Source organism: Columba livia, chromosome 2 (assembly GCF_036013475.1).
Source record: "Columba livia isolate bColLiv1 breed racing homer chromosome 2, bColLiv1.pat.W.v2, whole genome shotgun sequence".
Classification (NCBI taxonomy): Eukaryota; Metazoa; Chordata; class Aves; order Columbiformes; family Columbidae; genus Columba; species Columba livia.
Genome location: NC_088603.1, coordinates 110,993,351 through 111,009,521, shown reverse-complemented (window position 1 = coordinate 111,009,521; position 16,171 = coordinate 110,993,351). Strand labels below are relative to the sequence as shown.

Here is a 16,171-nt window from a genome sequence, read left to right as displayed (position 1 = left end):
CCAGTCTGTGGTAAAAGCATGTTAGTCATCCCACAATTAAAACAAAACAAAACCCCCTAAAACCCCCCTTTTTTTTTTTTGTCAGCTATACCTGATTTACTTGCTTAGCTTCTTACAGATAAGCAAAAAACAATTACATAAATTGCACACACAGTTTCAAATTTCAGAGAAGAGGGATCTGTTTCCTTACATGCCCCAAGTTCTTGAGCTGAGACTGACAACTGTCATTTGCCATGGAGCCTGAGCCTCTCCTCTTAGACAACAGGGCAAAGCACTTATGAGATGCACCTGTGGTGGACAAAAATTATCATTTCTGCGTAACTAGAAGGAATATATGAGGTCTGTTCCTTGTCAAACTCGTACTTTTATTTTAAATTAAAACCTAAAAGTTAACAGTATTACTCCAAGCAAGATTAAACCTATAATTGACTTTTAATATTTTTAATGTTACATGGTAGTCTGACTTCAAACTATGAAGAAATTGCTTTTACATTAATGCAAGTTTCAAAGACTCCCCAGAGTATCTGCACAACTTTTAGTCTCAGAGAGTGATTATGCCATTTGTGATGTTTCTGCATTATACCATAACTAACATTACTGTATATACTTAAGTTGCCCCTACAGTAATCATAATATTCTAGTTCCATGTGCTTATATACTGAGTCACTCGGCACTAGAAACTTTTAGAGAAGCTGTTGCTCCCCTTTGCCAGTAGACATGTAGAAACCCCAGTGGCAAGCACAGATCACTGCAGTGGCTGATCCTTGTTGAAAATAACTACTGCCCCTTACTTCGAGTCCATACTAAAGTTGATACCAACAACGAAATAGTTGCAAACCTGATGCTGTACCAGAAAGGAGTCAGTATGATTCTACATAAGGAATTCCTAGGGGTTTTGTTGTTCTTTGATCTTCAATAACCACAAGAATGCCCACATAGAAAAAGTGTAAAGCATGCTGAAGCTGCAGAGTCTATTATGCAGAAGTTCTGAAACCTTAGGACTATCTTCATGACTTTGATTTACCCTTTTTGCCCTTGCACAAAGATGGCAAAGCGAGCTCTAATTATGGGAGCACAGATGGTTGGCATAATTTATTTAGATTTCCAAAAGGTTTTTGACAAGGTTCCATGCAAGGAGCTGCTGAGGAAACCAAGATGATGCTAGAGTGAAAAACACAAACAATAATAATGAATTAATACCTGGTTAGAGCAAGAAAATTGAAGTGTAAGATTAAATGGTTGTCTTTTATTATGACAAAGTTTCACAGCAGGGTGATTCTGAGTCCTGTACTCAGTGTGGTGTTTTTTGATATATTAGACCAGTGACAGAAGGAGAAACAAGGAGAGGTAAGGAACAGTGAGGTGCCAGAGTCTGCAGCTATCAAAAATGTATTTGGGAAAAGGGAGATTTGTAAGTCATTTCAGTGTGACTTCAGTTACATGAATGAACAATACAATAACAAAAGAAATTCAGCACTGAGATAAATATGAAGCCATGCATAAGAGAAACTTCAAACAAGCTATATAAGCTCCAAAGCTGATAGAGCACCATGCTCAGTATGTAGCAGCAGCCAAAGATAAAGCCTAACACACTGTATTCCACAAGAAATAGGTCAGGGAGCAATATCAAATATATATTGTAATCAGAGGCATAACCTTACTTAGAATACTGCATGCAGCATAAGTCACCTTTACTGGAAAATGGAATATTGTAGGACTAAATAAACCTGGGAGATAACCAAGGCAATGATCAAAAGCTAGGAGTAATTCTCACAGGAAAAGAGATTGAGAAGAGTGAAAAATCTTATCTCAGAAAGGAGACATTATGAAAGTATATAAAATAATGAATGGTACAGAGAAGGTAAAAACAGGAACTTCTGTTTTCATTGTCTCAAAGCACAAGGGGCTATTCAATGAAATAAATAGATAAGAAAAAAAAAAAAGCATTTTTATGTAATTCAGAAGTCAACATGCTACTCTGCCACTGACTGCCATTACAGAGTTTTAACGCTATAGAGATATTTAACTTTTATACCAGTATAAAAACCATCCAGCTACCGCAGTAACAACATTTGAAGCTAAACTATTGCTCCATTGCTTATTAAAGATTTGGATGAGAATTTTGTGAGAAAATATTACCTCACATCTGCCTTCTGTAGTCTCTCCTTTTCCTCTGATATATCTGAGACTAGGCAATGCCATGGAGAAAAAAAGGTGAAGAATGGGTGTGACCCACAGCAGTGATTCCTGGTTTTCCATGCATAGAACAGATTTGTTCACTGGAAGAAGAGTTATTCGTTAACATTGCTTTATTCTCATTGCCAAAGGTATGACCTGTTTAACTTACTGCGCACTACTTAATTCCGTCCTGAATATAAAGGAATAAACCACACCCACACCACTCTCCTGTTTGTGAAACTGGAACAAACAGGTGAAGATAAACATCCACAGGCCTGAGATGCCTAGGTCCTGATTTTCCAGAGTACTTCATTAAAGAGTTTCTATGCCCAAAACATGGCCTTGGAGACTTCAGCAGTAGTCAGACAAACACAGTCCCAGCACCTCAAAGCAAAGCACTTGTAAAGTAAGAAACATACAATTAATCACACAATATACCATATGCCAGAAACATGCATGCATCACCGCAGAACACTGATAAACCTATGATATGGACAGTTATTGAGCAATTCAAAATCTAGCCCCTCCAGTTTTATTTCTCTCCATTCTTGGATTCCAGTTTTATGAATACTTACAGCATGTCTGTGCAGATGGGTCCAGACAGAGCTGAACTTGCCCTGACTAAATCAAGCTGTTCAAACCTGTTGGCACAGATATATCTTGATCCACTGCTTACCCAAGGAGCTGCACAGGTGCTAAAGTTGCTCAGTGAGCAGTATGAACTGCATGTGAAATACATTTGTTAGTGCTCATGCAGCTCCAGCACATCAAGTAATTCTAAAAAACACAGCCTCGCCAACATGAAAAACTGCAGAAAGGTACAAATTGTTTTACATACCATCTACTTCTGCCTGCAAGCAGCAGCTCATAGCAACACCCATCATCAACTTATGGGCCACCAAGTTATTGCATTCATCGTAAAATCAAGTTGTTCTGTTCTTAAGGTTTGAGCTCAGGACAAATGAGAAAAATCATCTGCTCTGTCTTTAGATACAAGCTTGTTCCAGGTGTGCTGAGGTTTTACTGGTAGTTTTCTGCAAACTTTATCCACCCTACCACCTCCAACACATATCAAGAGTCTTCGAGAGGCAAAGACAGCCAGAATTTGTAGACAGATCCAATGCACCTACAGAGCCAACAACCACAAGGTGCACTGCACAAGCCCACTGTCTCTCCCAGTGGTCCCAACTATGGATAAACACCCTCCATATTCACATCTGCAAAATAGCTTTGTACCAAAAAATGTTTCTCTCTGTGCATTTTGTACCCGGGGAGCTAGGAATGAACACCCACTGGTCCACTGCCAGCTTCTGATAGCTAAAAAGCTGTCACACTAAGTTGAAACTAATCTTTTCCTTGTGTCCCTCTGAGAAAATTCCTAGGAACTGACGTTCCAGCAGAGATAGAAAGGTTCTTCCCAACGCTCTTAAAAGCAAGCCTGAGATCAGTCTGAAAATAAAACTTCTATTTTTCCCCTCATAAAAGTGACTTGGCTAAAAAAAAAACAAAAAAAAAAAACCTGGAAAATTGTCAACAAATCCAACCCAAACAAACCTAAAAAACAAAAAGAAAGAGTTTGGTTCACAAACTTTCTGGCAGCCCTGAGGACAGTAAGTAAGCGTGGGGCAGCTTGGGCGGTATGGAGAAAGGGAAATCTCTTCAAATCCTTGACGTGTCTTTTGTTAACTTCCCGTAATTAGTTTTTTAGCTTGGCCATGCCCGGACACTCAAAACACCAGTTGGAAGAGTCAGCCTCCACAGCTGGCAAGCAGGATTTTAAACAACAAAAACAAAACACGGGGGAAAAAAAAACCAACAACAACAACAAAAAAAAAACGGCGGCGTGCGCGCACACCCTCCCCCCTCAGTCACCAGTCCCTCGGAGACACAGCTCGCTTCTTGTCACATTACAAACACCAGCCCCGCAGCGAGCCTCGTTCTCCCGAGCTGCCACCTTACGGGGCGGCAGCACCGGGCTCTCTCACCCCTGCCCGGGCACGAACCCAACGGGACGCAGCCCAGGGGCGACGGCGGCGGGAAGGCGGCCCGAAGGGCGCGCGGAGGGCGGTTGGTCGGCGGGTAACGGTCCGGCTCGTGCCGCCGGCGGGCTCTCCGTCAGCTCCGAGCGGCACAACCGCCCGCCTGGCTCCGGCGCTGCGAGCCACCTTGCTGCCCCCCCCCGGGCAAGGCACGCCAGATACCAGTAGCCAACCGCAACCGTCACCCAAAAGCCAGACCCTGATCCCGCAGTGCCCAACAGCGGCGCCTTGTTAACTGACGTGACTCACCAGCCGCACCTCCTCCTCCTTCCCCCTCCCCCCGCCCCACACATGTCCCCCATTCAGGATGTAACAGCTGTTTTATCTCCAGCAAGGTCGCTGTAATTACGCCACATAAAAATAGTTACAAGGTACTTGGGAGGATTTTCTGTTAAAACGCTTGTTGCTTCCTCTTCTGCTGTTGAATCGCGTGTTTGTGTGGATGTCCCCGCCGCCGAGCAGGGAGGTGGGGGGAGGCGGGAGCCCTGCACTGCCGTAGGAATTCATTATTTCATCAGCCGTTTAAAGCGTTTGCTTCACAACCCCCGGCGCCTCCTCGTCCGCAAACAGCCCAACACGTGGCAGTGCGGGAGTAACATAAATATACACATTGCCGTGCACAAAAAGCACGCTGCATCCGCACCCGCCTTTCGAGGCAAGGCGGCTTGTTTTACTTTCCACAAGAAAACTTCTCGCGCATGAAACTTCAGCCCAGAGCTCGGAGTTCTGGGTTTTTGAAGTTCGCGCCCAGTGCCGACGGGCACCTCACTTCCACAGGGGGCGGCGCGGGGGGGACGCAGGGAGCCGAAGCCGCCCGCGTTTCGGGGAGGGCTCTCCCCAGCCAACCTCGGTGGGAAGCTGGAAGCGAAGCCTCCGCGAACGGGCGGCTCGCAGGTCCCGCATTCCCCATCTCGCAGGAAAATAAACTGTTGCTGCACCACGTGCTTGCCTGAGAGAGATGAGTCAAGCTGTGAGACTTCTTTCTTTACAGCTACGAGCATGAGTCGCAGCAAAATCCACCGCGCCGGGGGGGGGTGGGGGCTGCGAGTGGAGGAGGAGAAAAACAACCTTTACGAACTGATGTAAAAATAACCCCAGAAACGGGGCTCGCCTTCCCCGCGGGAGCGGCTGGTTAGCGCCGACCGGCCGTGGCCACCGGGTGCCACCGGGGACGAGGGAGGGCAGGAGGGGAAACAGCCCCCGCCGGGCCGCTCGGTAGCCGGGAGGCGGGCGCCGTTCTTTAGAAGGCTCCTTCTCCTGCCGTACGTACTCTCTTTTCTTCTCTCTATTCATGCGAAGGAGTGGGTGGCTCATCCGGCAGCAACAGGAGGAGGCTAGTCAAGGGCAGCTGTCAAAATCTTTCCTCCCCCCTCGCCCCTTCTCTCGCCCCCTTCTCCTTCCAGTTTAATGATCAAACGTCTGCCTGGATGAAAGGCGAGGGAGCGGGAGGCACGGACGGCTCCCCCCGCTGCCGCTGTTGTGTGTGCGTGAGCGAGCGAGTACGGGCGGACACCCCCCCCGCTCCGCCGGGCCGTCCCTCCCCTCCCGTCTGACAGAGCCGCAGCAGCCCGGGAGGGGAGGAGAAAGGAGGAGGAGGCAGCGCGGCAGCCGCGAGTGCCAGTGCAGCGCTCGGTTACTCTCCTGTAGTCACTGTGGGGAGGTGGGGGAGGGCGGACCCTGTGTACCTTTCCCTCCCGTGCTTTTCCTCACTTTAACGAGCCGGGGCCAATCGCCGGCAGAAGGGAACAAAGGGAAGTGAAGCCCACTCCGGTAGCACCAGAAAACCCCTGGGGAGGCTGAGCCTTGCGGCTCCCGCTGACAGCAGCGCGGCCCCGGACTGGGTGCTTGGCTCCACGGTGGTGTTTCTGCTTCGTCTTCGTTATCCTCGTCTTCGCCGAGTTTAAAAGGGGAAGCAGCGTCCGGCAAAGGGAGAAAAACTTGGGTCGGAGTGTGTGGTGTCCGGCAGCAGCAGCGGCTCAGTCCTCGTGATCAAGATGAAAAGTAAAAAAGGTAAAAGGTAGTTGTTGGGGAAGGTGTTCAGTGCTGGGAGAAGGCGGGGTGCCCTGCGCCTCTCCTCACGGGAACGGCTTATGGGGGAAGTGGAAGGCAAGCCAGATGGAGTCCCTTTACTCCCCAGTGCCCTCGCCCTCCCCCCCGGCCGAGCTCCTGTGGAAGATGGCAGTGGATGCTCCGCTCCCAGACAAAACGTGCGGGGCTGTTGTTTGGAGGCGGCCGCCTATCTGCGCCGCTGGCTCCCTGTCAAAAACATGTCCAGTCGCCCGCTTTGTGCCTTTGCGAAAGTTTTGTTTCCGCTCCTTCTGCCGAACCTCTTTCCCCCTGCCCTCCATTTAAGTGCTTTTTCCCCCGCTTTTGCGCACCGCTGTCCCGGTTAAGGGGGAACGAAGGTGCGGGTCGTTTTCCCAACTTTGGGCGAGGAAAGTGGTGTCTCCCGCAACTCCGAGCGCCTCAACCCGCGGGCGTCCGGCAACTCTTTGTTCGCGGCGGCGTGGGGGGAGCGGGCCCAGCAGCGTGGGCGGGGGGGTGGGGGGAAAAGAGGGGACTCGGCAGGAGGGTCGCGCACCCCACCCGCACCCTCATCTGCTTTGTTTTGCTGAAAATTCCTGCTTTTTCTTTCCCTTTTATCCATTAAAACGAGGTGGGGGGAGGGAGTGCAAAAGTTTCGACACAGTTGGGGTTAAAAGGAGGAATTTTTTTTTTCCTCTAGAAAAATAAGGCTTTTTGAGTTTCCTTTGTGTTAATTTACAAGCAGACAAACTTTTAAGTTAGAGGATTGTTACTCTTTGCGCTTGTGGTGTTTTAAGTGCCTTTAAATTAGAGCTTAGCCACAAAGACGCAGAGCGTGCGTTCAGATTTAACACATTTGCCCTGGCTGGAAAAAAAGTTTATAGCAAAGTAGTGTCTTTTCAGTTGCGATTTACCAGCCCGTGGTGTGGATGAAGGGTGTTTTCGCATTCAAAGACCATTAAATGACCGAAAGTGGAGGGTTAGAGGGGAGCAGTGCGCATGTTCAGTACTCCACAGAGTTGTGCTGTTTTTCCCCTACTACGCATTCCTGCGGCTCTGTAGTAGAGCAGCCTCGCTCATTGTTAGTATCCTTGGATCAATTAGTGCATATGTAGTTCGTGAAATCATTGGGCTGCAGAAAACGTCATGTACTAGTATGGTTTGTAGCCCTCGTAAGAAGCTTTGGACGTGCTACTCATGTAAGAGGAGCGCACACAAAGGGAATTAGGGCACAAAGACGAAGTTTAAACAGCGGGCAGGGTGGTGTTTAAAAGCGAAGCTTTCGGAGTTCCCGCAGGAACTGGGCGCGTACGGCGCGTTTCAGCCTGCTAGGAACTGCACGGATTTTTAGATTACAACATGTGCTGCATACCAAGCTCAGCCGTCTGTGCCTAGAGACAGTGACAGCATTGACTTTAAAATGTTTCAGTCGTCTGAGGTAGGTTGAGATTCTTAACCTTATTGCAAGCAGGGATTTTTTTGTTCTTTTTCCCTTTTTTTTTTTTTTTCCCTATGGTTTCACTGAATTAATTTAGCCCAGTTATTTTTAGGACATTCCTATGCTCCCTATTTGCACAGCAGTGGTGAGCTGGTTTCCTGTCTGCTGTTGCTTCCATTGTTCAGACTTCTCTCCCCGAGGGCAGCTGCTGGTTGGTGAAATACCAAACTCCCTGCACTTTCAGCTGTTGTTCTTGCCACCCCCGAAATAAATGCGTGTGAAAAACGCTGACGTCGTTTCTAGGTATGCACGTATGGGGCTTTGTGTGTGTATGTACGTGTGTGAGAGAGGGGGAAAGATCTGCTTTCATGCTTGCAAGTCCTGGGCTGAAACAATGGAAACAATGAAAGGTGACAGGCGGGAGGGAGAACTTTTGAGAGGGGCCATGGGCCTGGGGTTTGCGTGGCAGAAATTAAAAGGTGAGGAGACAAAGACGGAAACTTTTAAAAAGATGTTAGGGCTAGGGTGCCTTTGTTTTATTAAAGGTTGGGCTTGTAGTTATTTGTGACCTCCTGGCATTTGAGGGTCATTCAAGAAGTTTCAAAGAGTGACTTTGTTACAGATTTCTTGCTTGCGCTCCTAGAAAAATCCCATTTGAAGAAAAAAAATGTATAACACAGCCAAGTCTGGCTGCTTTAGAAGCAATAAAGCACAAGCTGTGAAATGCAGAGGAAAACAAATAAGCTGGTTCCTCAATTATGAAACCTATTCAGAGGAAAAAGTCTTTTTTTTCTTTAGAAATTCCCTTCTGCATCCTTGTAGCTCTTGGTTACTTATATATAATTTTAAACTATTTGTGTTTGTAGTTTTAAAATTCACGTTCAATTTTAGTTAGGGTTTTGTTTCTTGGTGTGTTGGATTTTGTTGTTGGTTGGGTTTTTTGTTCGGTTGTTTTTTGTGTTTTTTGTTTTGCTTTTTTTTTGGTTTTTTTGTTTTTTTTTTTAAAGATGACAGGCTGTGGATTAAAACCTCAAGGACTCTTCTGTGGATAGTTGTTTTTTTTTACAAGTAATAACGTGATAGCAATCACACTGAACATATTCAGCCTGTTAATTAGCCAATTTAGAATACAATCTCACAAAGACACAGGCATGTGCTCAAGTTTATACATGTGAGGAATCCTACTGAACTTAGTTACAACAGGATTGGGGCCTTAGATGGAAACTGGTTCTGTTTATCTGTGCTCATTAAAAAAAAAATCCAGCTTAAGAAATTGAGAGAACCCTAAGGGGTAGGATGGGAGGTTTTCTGTAAGGTATTTTTTGTCCATCTCCTCTGGAAGGCAGACATTGTTCATTGTGGTATACTTTGTCCTGTTTTGAATAACAATTGGCTTTTGCCACTTCCTCTGTGAAGCTCTCCCCGACACAATGGGATGGTTGTGTTTTTTTTCCTAATACTCAACCTAAATTTTTCATTTGCTTAACTTCCATTTCATTTGTCTCTGTCTCTAGAAATGCTTTGTCCTCCCCCTCAAGGCATTTCACCATGTCTTTGTAAGTAGCAGGAGTTTATTTTGAAATCAACTTTACTCATCACTGTACTTTTACTCAAGTTGTTTCAAGCTGTTAGTGGTTGGGTGTTGAGCCTAGACTCGAGATCCTAGGTGTAATCTTCCTTGAGCTGATTACGGGAGGACCTGTGAAGTCTTTGGACTGATATGACACAACAGTGCATTCAATCATGTATGTGACTTCAGCTGGGAAGCCAGGAGGATAAAGTAATTTATAAAGAAGGGATGCTGATTGTGTAGTTCTTAGGTCATTAATAGCATGGACTGTTCATCCCAGTGGAGAACTGGGATTTTGCATTGTTTATTAGATCTCTCTGCAAATGAACTTGTGCTGCTTTAGTGTAGTCCTGTAAAAGCAGTTTTTCTGTTTAGACTAAATGTATTGAGGAAGAGACATAACCTGGTGCTAACCTGCTTTTAAGATGAAAGAAATTAGTAGGTCAGCTGGGGCTACTCGTCGTGCCCACAAGTCTTTATTCTGGGTGTAAACAACAGTAAGCCAATGGTCCAGTCATGGAGCCTCGCCAGAAGCCTTTTCACTTGGGCCCTGTTAAAACAGGAAACCAGCAACAAATAGCCTGATGACTAACAAGACGGCAAAACAAAGCTGGGTTGTAATCAGCAGGAATGCTTTAATGAAAACAGAGCCTTGACAGCAACAACGTGGCTCCCGCTCTAGTAAAAAATATCAGCTGGGGCAGTGCGAGATTTCCAGCCATGACTTCCTGTTGCTGCTCGCTCTGGAGAGATCTGCCGCCGAGTTCAGAGGGCTGATCGTCTATTTAAATGAGCTCATTTAAATGAGGAGAAGTTGTTGTACTACACTGGGTTTCCTGCTTAACCCAAACCTGCTTTGTGCGTCTCGACTTACTGTGTCAATTCATATGACACACTAAGCGAGCGGGTCAAAGGGCAGCTCCAGTGGTGACTCATTTCTTGCTAGGTAGGTTACGGTTAGTCAGATGGCAACTTTTACTTTAGATCATGTTTGCAAAATAGAGAAACTTTTTTATGCTGCTGGCTTTCAGACGGTGTTTTGCCACTTTGGGGGCGGCGGTGAAAAAGAGCAACAGTTCTAGAAGTTTTGCTGTCAAGCCAGTTTACTCAGATTCAGAGAGGCTCCCATGAAGCCTTTTAGGTGTGTGTTGGATTTTGGAGAGGTTACCCCAGATGGGCAGGTGTGTGTCTCAAGGACTCTTTGTTATGCGACGTATATGTGGCTCGCAAACCATTAGACACCTAACTTTCTCATAGAAGTAGTTTCTTTGGCTTCGCTTTCCTCTTACTTCCAGCCCCCACTGTTTGCCTTTCCTGGTTTTCCAAGGTCCTGTCTTGCTGCCTATTATAGTTAAAAACAAGCAAAAAACCCAACCCACTGAAGTGCTGCAACACTTCTGTTTTCTGATAAACAAGAACAGCGCACTTGAAAACACTGTCTGAATAACTTAGGCTAGTTTTGGCTAGTTTTTAAATTCAATTTAAAAGGGATGAGCTGCTTTGCAGAGCCATCCTACTTGTTGTATGTGCAAGATCTTTGTTCCAAGAAGTGCTCCTCATGGCTCCAGGAGCCCATTGTGCAAGGCATGTTCTCAGGTTAGCTCGCAAGCGTGACAGCACTTTGCCGTGAAGCTATGAGAAATAACAAAGTAGCTTTCTCAGAATCATTTTAAAGCAAACTTGACATACTTTGTACATGAATTAAAAACCTGTTTACATAATTTGGAGTTTATCTTGTGTTGGCTATTTAAATATTGTCCTATTGTTCCTGGTCCATGACTGGGTAATTTAGGTAGCTAATCATCACAGGAAGAATTCGGTATGTCAGCTTGGTGTTTGTCAGTTACATAAATCAGCAATTGGGAGAATGGAAACAATACTAAGTAAGTTACTAAAGTAACTATGCCAGACAAATTGCAGATTGATCATCCCGCTGGGAATGCCTGAATGTTAAAAATATGCATTGAAATTTGGACAACGTAAACTAAATTTAAGGAAGTTGGAGCTATTCATAAATAGTAGAAGGAAAGAATAATTTACTGTGTCAGCTTTGGCTAAAGTTTGAAAGTGTGGGGAAAGGTTCTCCTCTGCTCTGCCCACCTCCTCTATGTATTAAGGAAAACTTCTGCACATGTACTCACACCTTTTTTCTTTCTGTGTTTGCTGTTTTTGTTTTAATGACATTAATTCCTTCCATTTCTTTACTTATGGATATAACTATATATGTTTTATACTTTCAGGGGCACACTTCCTGTACTTTAGATCTGACTTTGTTTCCTTCAACAAAATTTTTGAATTATGAGTGGTTGCCCACATAAAAATTTTACTTTTGGCATGTAACCTGTTTTTACTATTAAGATTTTCCATTTTGATGTCATGAATAAGCAACTTTCTCTCGTCCCTGCCCTACCCTCCCCATCTAAATTGAAAATACAGGGCTTGGTTTTTTTCTGTACTTCCTAGAAGATGCTTCTGAAAGCCAGTATAATTTCACTTGAAATCAGTATTCAATTGTACTAGTTGAAAATGGGTGGTACCTTATTTAGATTTATATATAGTGTGTAAGATTCCTAGAATTTCTGGTCAGTGTTTAAAGCGTGGTTTTCTTTGTGTTTTACAGTACTATTTGTTTCCTCAGTGGCTTGTGCATCTTACCAGAGGAGTAGAATTGTAGGCTTCTTAACTGTTGAATACTTGTTTGCTTGTTTTGATTTTATTTACATACCATAACTTCATGTTATTAGTAGTGCAATATATAGGTATATATAAAGGCATAATCAAAGTTTGAAATCTGTTCTCTTCCTTGTGTTGGAGGAAAAAGGTATGAAGTTAACTTGTAGATCTGGAGCCTTTGTAGTAAGTGTAGTACAGAACACGAATTCCACAGATGAAAACCATGAAGTTGAAAAACTAATCAGAATGCAAAGTCGTACATTTAAAACAAACAAACAAATCAAGCTACCTGAACATTAAGTGATTGTGGTTCTTTGATACAGAAGTGCAATTAAATTACAGAAGTCCATCTCCTGATAAGCTGATAGACTCTTAACATGACATGGATACCTGCTTCTTTCCTTTTCTGGCACATTTTTCCTTCCAAAGTGAAAATCCACTCAGGTGGGGTGGGGGCAGACACAATTTTCTTTTTTCCTTTCTTGTTCCATTAGTTTTTATTAATAGATCCAGAATGAAACATTAATTTATGAAACCTACAAGCTATCTCTCCCAGGAGGGAAGCATCATCATGTTAAGGAATAATTAAATAACCCAGTGCTTGAGTTTGGTGGTTTGGGTTCTTGCTTATTGACCTTTAGCCCAACCACTGCATAGTTACCCTTGAAGAAAAGTGTTGCATGCATACCATAGCAAGCAAATTTGGACACTATTGGCATTAGATAGAAGCTGTCTGATAACGTGCAGCAGATAAAAGGTTGCCAGGGGAACAAGAAAATGAGGGTTTGTAGAGAATTACCCTGGGAACAGATCATTGGTGCTACTTTTTGTTCAGCTGACAGAAAAGCTACAGCTTGACAAGTTAACGCTACAGGACAAATCTGTATAGGAAGCTATACCATAATTCATAGTAAAGATGGTTAATATAATAAAATGTGTCTGAAACATGGAATGGTGGAGCTGAGCAGTTTACAGATTAGGGAGGCTGATTGTTCTTGTCTTCTTATAATTGTAGGTGTAGTTGCAATATCAGGCAGTGAAACGGAGGATGATGACACTATGGATGTCCCACTGGATCTTTCCTCATCTGCTGGCTCAGGCAAACGGAGGAGACGTGGCAACCTGCCCAAGGAATCCGTGCAGATTCTTCGGGACTGGCTATATGAGCACCGATACAATGCTTATCCTTCAGAGCAAGAAAAGGCGCTGTTATCCCGACAGACACACCTTTCCACACTACAGGTATTCAAAAAAGTAGTTTTCCTTCAAAATAAACTGGTTTCTGTTTTCTTCGTTATTTACCTGGGGTTTAGTCACTGACACAAATGTTTATTCTGCATGTGAGTTTTCATTTTTTATTGTTACTCTCCTTCTGATGGCACTTGTAAGGAAATACAAATGAATTGTGTGTTATGTTGATCTTTTTTTTATTGGGAATAAAATTACTTCTCTGGGAGAACAGACAGTCATGAATTTGAGCATGCATACTAATTTTTGTGGCATAGAGGCCCAAAAGACATAAAGTGTCTGTATAAGGTAATTTATTGTGAGAAGAAGGTATTTATTTGTCAACGGAGATTTTAAGGTGATAGATACGCAGTTTAACATATAACTCTTTACTTCTAAAACTGCAACTTGAGGCTTGTTCTTGTAGATCATGCATGTATATAATTATATGTATGATCACTTCCATCAAGATCAGTGAAGAATCTGTATGGGTTAGAGCTACTCAAGTGTGTTGGTATAGTTACGATCAGGCTTTTGTGTAGGTAGTTTGGATTCCTATCCCAAGATAGCACTGGCAGCTTTGAGGTCCCTTGGACACATCATTCTCATCTTCTGTGCATGTCTTTGCTGGAATAGTTGTTGACAGTCGTTCTTTTCCACCTCATGGGAAGGTGACTGCATGAGAACTGGGGTAAACCCTGGTTTGATTTTGAGAGATGCTGAATATAGAGCATTCCTGTTGACTTCTGGGCTTAATTTTTCCAGATGAATTTGTTAGTACAAGTGTTGTAATTCGCTATAAAGTAAAATTTCCTTAATGTTACATCAGACAGAAAACCTCCTTGATGTAGTAAACAGAAAAAAAAAAAAAACAACAACAAAAACGTTAAGCTATAAACTATCCTGTATCACCCAGGAAACTGGTTTGATATTTAAACAAGGACAACCTTAAATGAGGTAATTCATGTTATGTCTGTCGACACAGTCAGTTGAACAAGGAAAATCAGTAACTATTTGTGGGAGGAGTGGCTCTCTTCAGAGAGAAAAGGTTTTCCTGTTGTTAATTAACCTAAATGTAGGGAACAATACCTAATAGGTTAATGTGTGTGCACAGAGTTAAAAGCTAAACCCCTCTGCTGGGGCTAGCAGTCTTCAGATGTCCCGGGGCTTTCTGTAACAGGAGTGGGGAGCTGGGGGTAGAGCCAGAAGAAGGGAAGGGCCTTTGCCAGGCATGTCAGAACTTGCCAGTAGGTCTCTCTTTTGTTCTGCAGTTAAGGAAACTGCTTGGAGGGATTAATTAATCTAACCCAACGACTGTAATGGCACGTAGTTGGAAATGAATGAAGGTAGAAATTAAGTTGTCATTATATTTGCAGGTCTGCAACTGGTTTATCAATGCACGCCGCAGGCTTTTACCTGACATGCTGAGGAAGGATGGCAAAGACCCAAACCAATTCACTATCTCGCGGCGAGGGACCAAGCTTCCTGAGAGCAGCCTGATGGAGTCGTCCATCAACACAAAGAACTACATTCCGCTGCTGGAGGAGACTGCCTTCCTTCCTGCGGCCGCACCGATTGGCAAGACTCTGTCCTCTTCCAAGCCGGCTTCCCCGGGATCGGTCCTGGCTCGGCCATCGGTGATTTGCCACACGACTGTGACTGCGTTGAAAGATGCCCCTTTCCACTTTTGCCAGCCAGCTGATGTAGGTCAGACCACAGACGTGCAGCAGTCCCCAGCCAGCGGCTTCACAGACAACTCCCTCTCCTACCATGAGGATGCATCTAAACTGGGACCTGGTGCAAACACACAGAGTGGGCTCTTCAACACTCCTCCTCCAACCCCACCAGACCTTAACCAGGATTTTAGTGGATTTCAGCTACTGGTGGATGTTGCACTCAAAAGGGCGGCAGAGATGGAGTTGCAGGCAAAACTTATGGCCTAAAATCCCTTTCCTTCTCGTTCCCCATTTTGTTTTTCCAGGCAGGGATCTAACAGCTGTGTGGTTATTGCCACCCACACGATATCAAAAGACTTCACTGCATTATTATTATTTTTTTTATTAATCTTATTTGCACAAGGGATTGCTGAAATGAAGCTTCCTGTCACTGAGATGGTCTTCAGTGGAATATGGTCATTCCAAGAATTATAAACTTAAAGCTACTGTAGAAAGAAAGGATTGTGTTTTTGGTTTTGTTGTGTTTTTTTTTTTCTTTTTTTTTTTTTTTTTTTAATGTTTTCATTGTAGGTTTTTTCATAATGTGAGATGGTTCCCAAGATCATGTGATTTGTTTTTGTTTCTTTCAGACTGTGCAATATCTAGTAATGATACAGAGTCTTCTTATCATTCCCATGTGGAACAGAATATACCGACACGCTGTCTAAAATAAGTTTTCAATTTTTTTAGCAATACAAACTTTGGATGATTATGCTTTTTTTCCCATAATGTAATAAAATATTTTCTTTAAAAATGGATGCATACAGAGTATTTTGTTGAATACAAGCTTTTCAGCAAACACAGCTTTACTCTTAAAATAAATGGAAGTGAGAAATGTTTTTGAGCTCATAGTGGCTTTGTTTGGTTTAGAGAGCTATGCTAGTAGTTGTTAACCAGATGTTTGAAGGAATGCTGAAAAGTGGGCCAGAAGTACCTGTGTTCTGCTGTGTTGACATTTTGTAAAAGGGCCAAAGGGAGCTATGTGGGCAACTCTCATTAAATTTCAAGGGGATATCTTGGGGCCCCTCTAAGAGTTCCAGCTTTTGGCTCTTAGATACACTGCAGGGCTGGGTAATGTGACAGCGCCTGGGTAAGTTCTCCTGAGGATGAAATGAGAAGGCCAGAGGAGGAGTTGGAACAAGTGTTCTTTGCAGGTCTTTGTGATACAGCTTGTAGACATCACTGGTGACAAAGTTCAGGGGAGGAGGACAAGGGCTCCCACTCTTCTTGGCCTAGCACTGACATGATTTTGACTCAGTAATTCTAGCAGACTGAAATAGAAGAGACTGTATTGGCTTGAAATCTG

The 16,171-nt window shown here is 43.9% G+C and overlaps 1 protein-coding gene and 1 long non-coding RNA gene across 5 annotated transcripts; one reads left to right on the top strand and one right to left on the bottom strand.

Annotated features, from left to right (window-relative positions):
* Nucleotides 1-344: 344 nt before the first annotated feature.
* On the bottom strand, nucleotides 345-5,162 carry LOC135578598 (uncharacterized). The gene is made up of 2 exons (XR_010470475.1): nucleotides 2,140-5,162; nucleotides 345-1,161 (listed from the first exon to the last, which is right to left on the bottom strand). It is a non-coding gene; the product is annotated as an uncharacterized LOC135578598 (long non-coding RNA).
* A 173-nt stretch (nucleotides 5,163-5,335) lies between these two features.
* TGIF1 (TGFB induced factor homeobox 1) lies at nucleotides 5,336-15,619 on the top strand. Of its 4 annotated transcripts, none has more exons than XM_065053247.1 (3): nucleotides 5,336-5,479; nucleotides 12,939-13,165; nucleotides 14,527-15,619. In XM_065053247.1, exons 2-3 carry the CDS (start codon nucleotides 12,983-12,985, stop codon nucleotides 15,091-15,093), a joined length of 750 nt encoding a protein of 249 aa, XP_064909319.1. In that variant the 5' UTR covers nucleotides 5,336-5,479; nucleotides 12,939-12,982; the 3' UTR covers nucleotides 15,094-15,619. The 4 variants fall into 4 exon arrangements, with proteins under 4 accessions (XP_064909319.1, XP_005500019.1, XP_021139827.1 ...); XM_005499962.4 differs by lacking the exon at nucleotides 5,336-5,479 and adding an exon at nucleotides 5,494-6,227; XM_021284152.2 differs by lacking the exon at nucleotides 5,336-5,479 and adding an exon at nucleotides 7,254-7,680.
* The last annotated feature ends 552 nt before the right edge of the window (nucleotides 15,620-16,171 follow it).

Excerpts from the sequence above, each read along its gene's own strand:
- TGIF1 (XM_005499962.4), top strand. Across the intron at positions 13,166-14,526 it reads CACACCTTTCCACACTACAG|GTCTGCAACTGGTTTATCAA; the intron begins GTATTCAAAAAA and ends TTATATTTGCAG.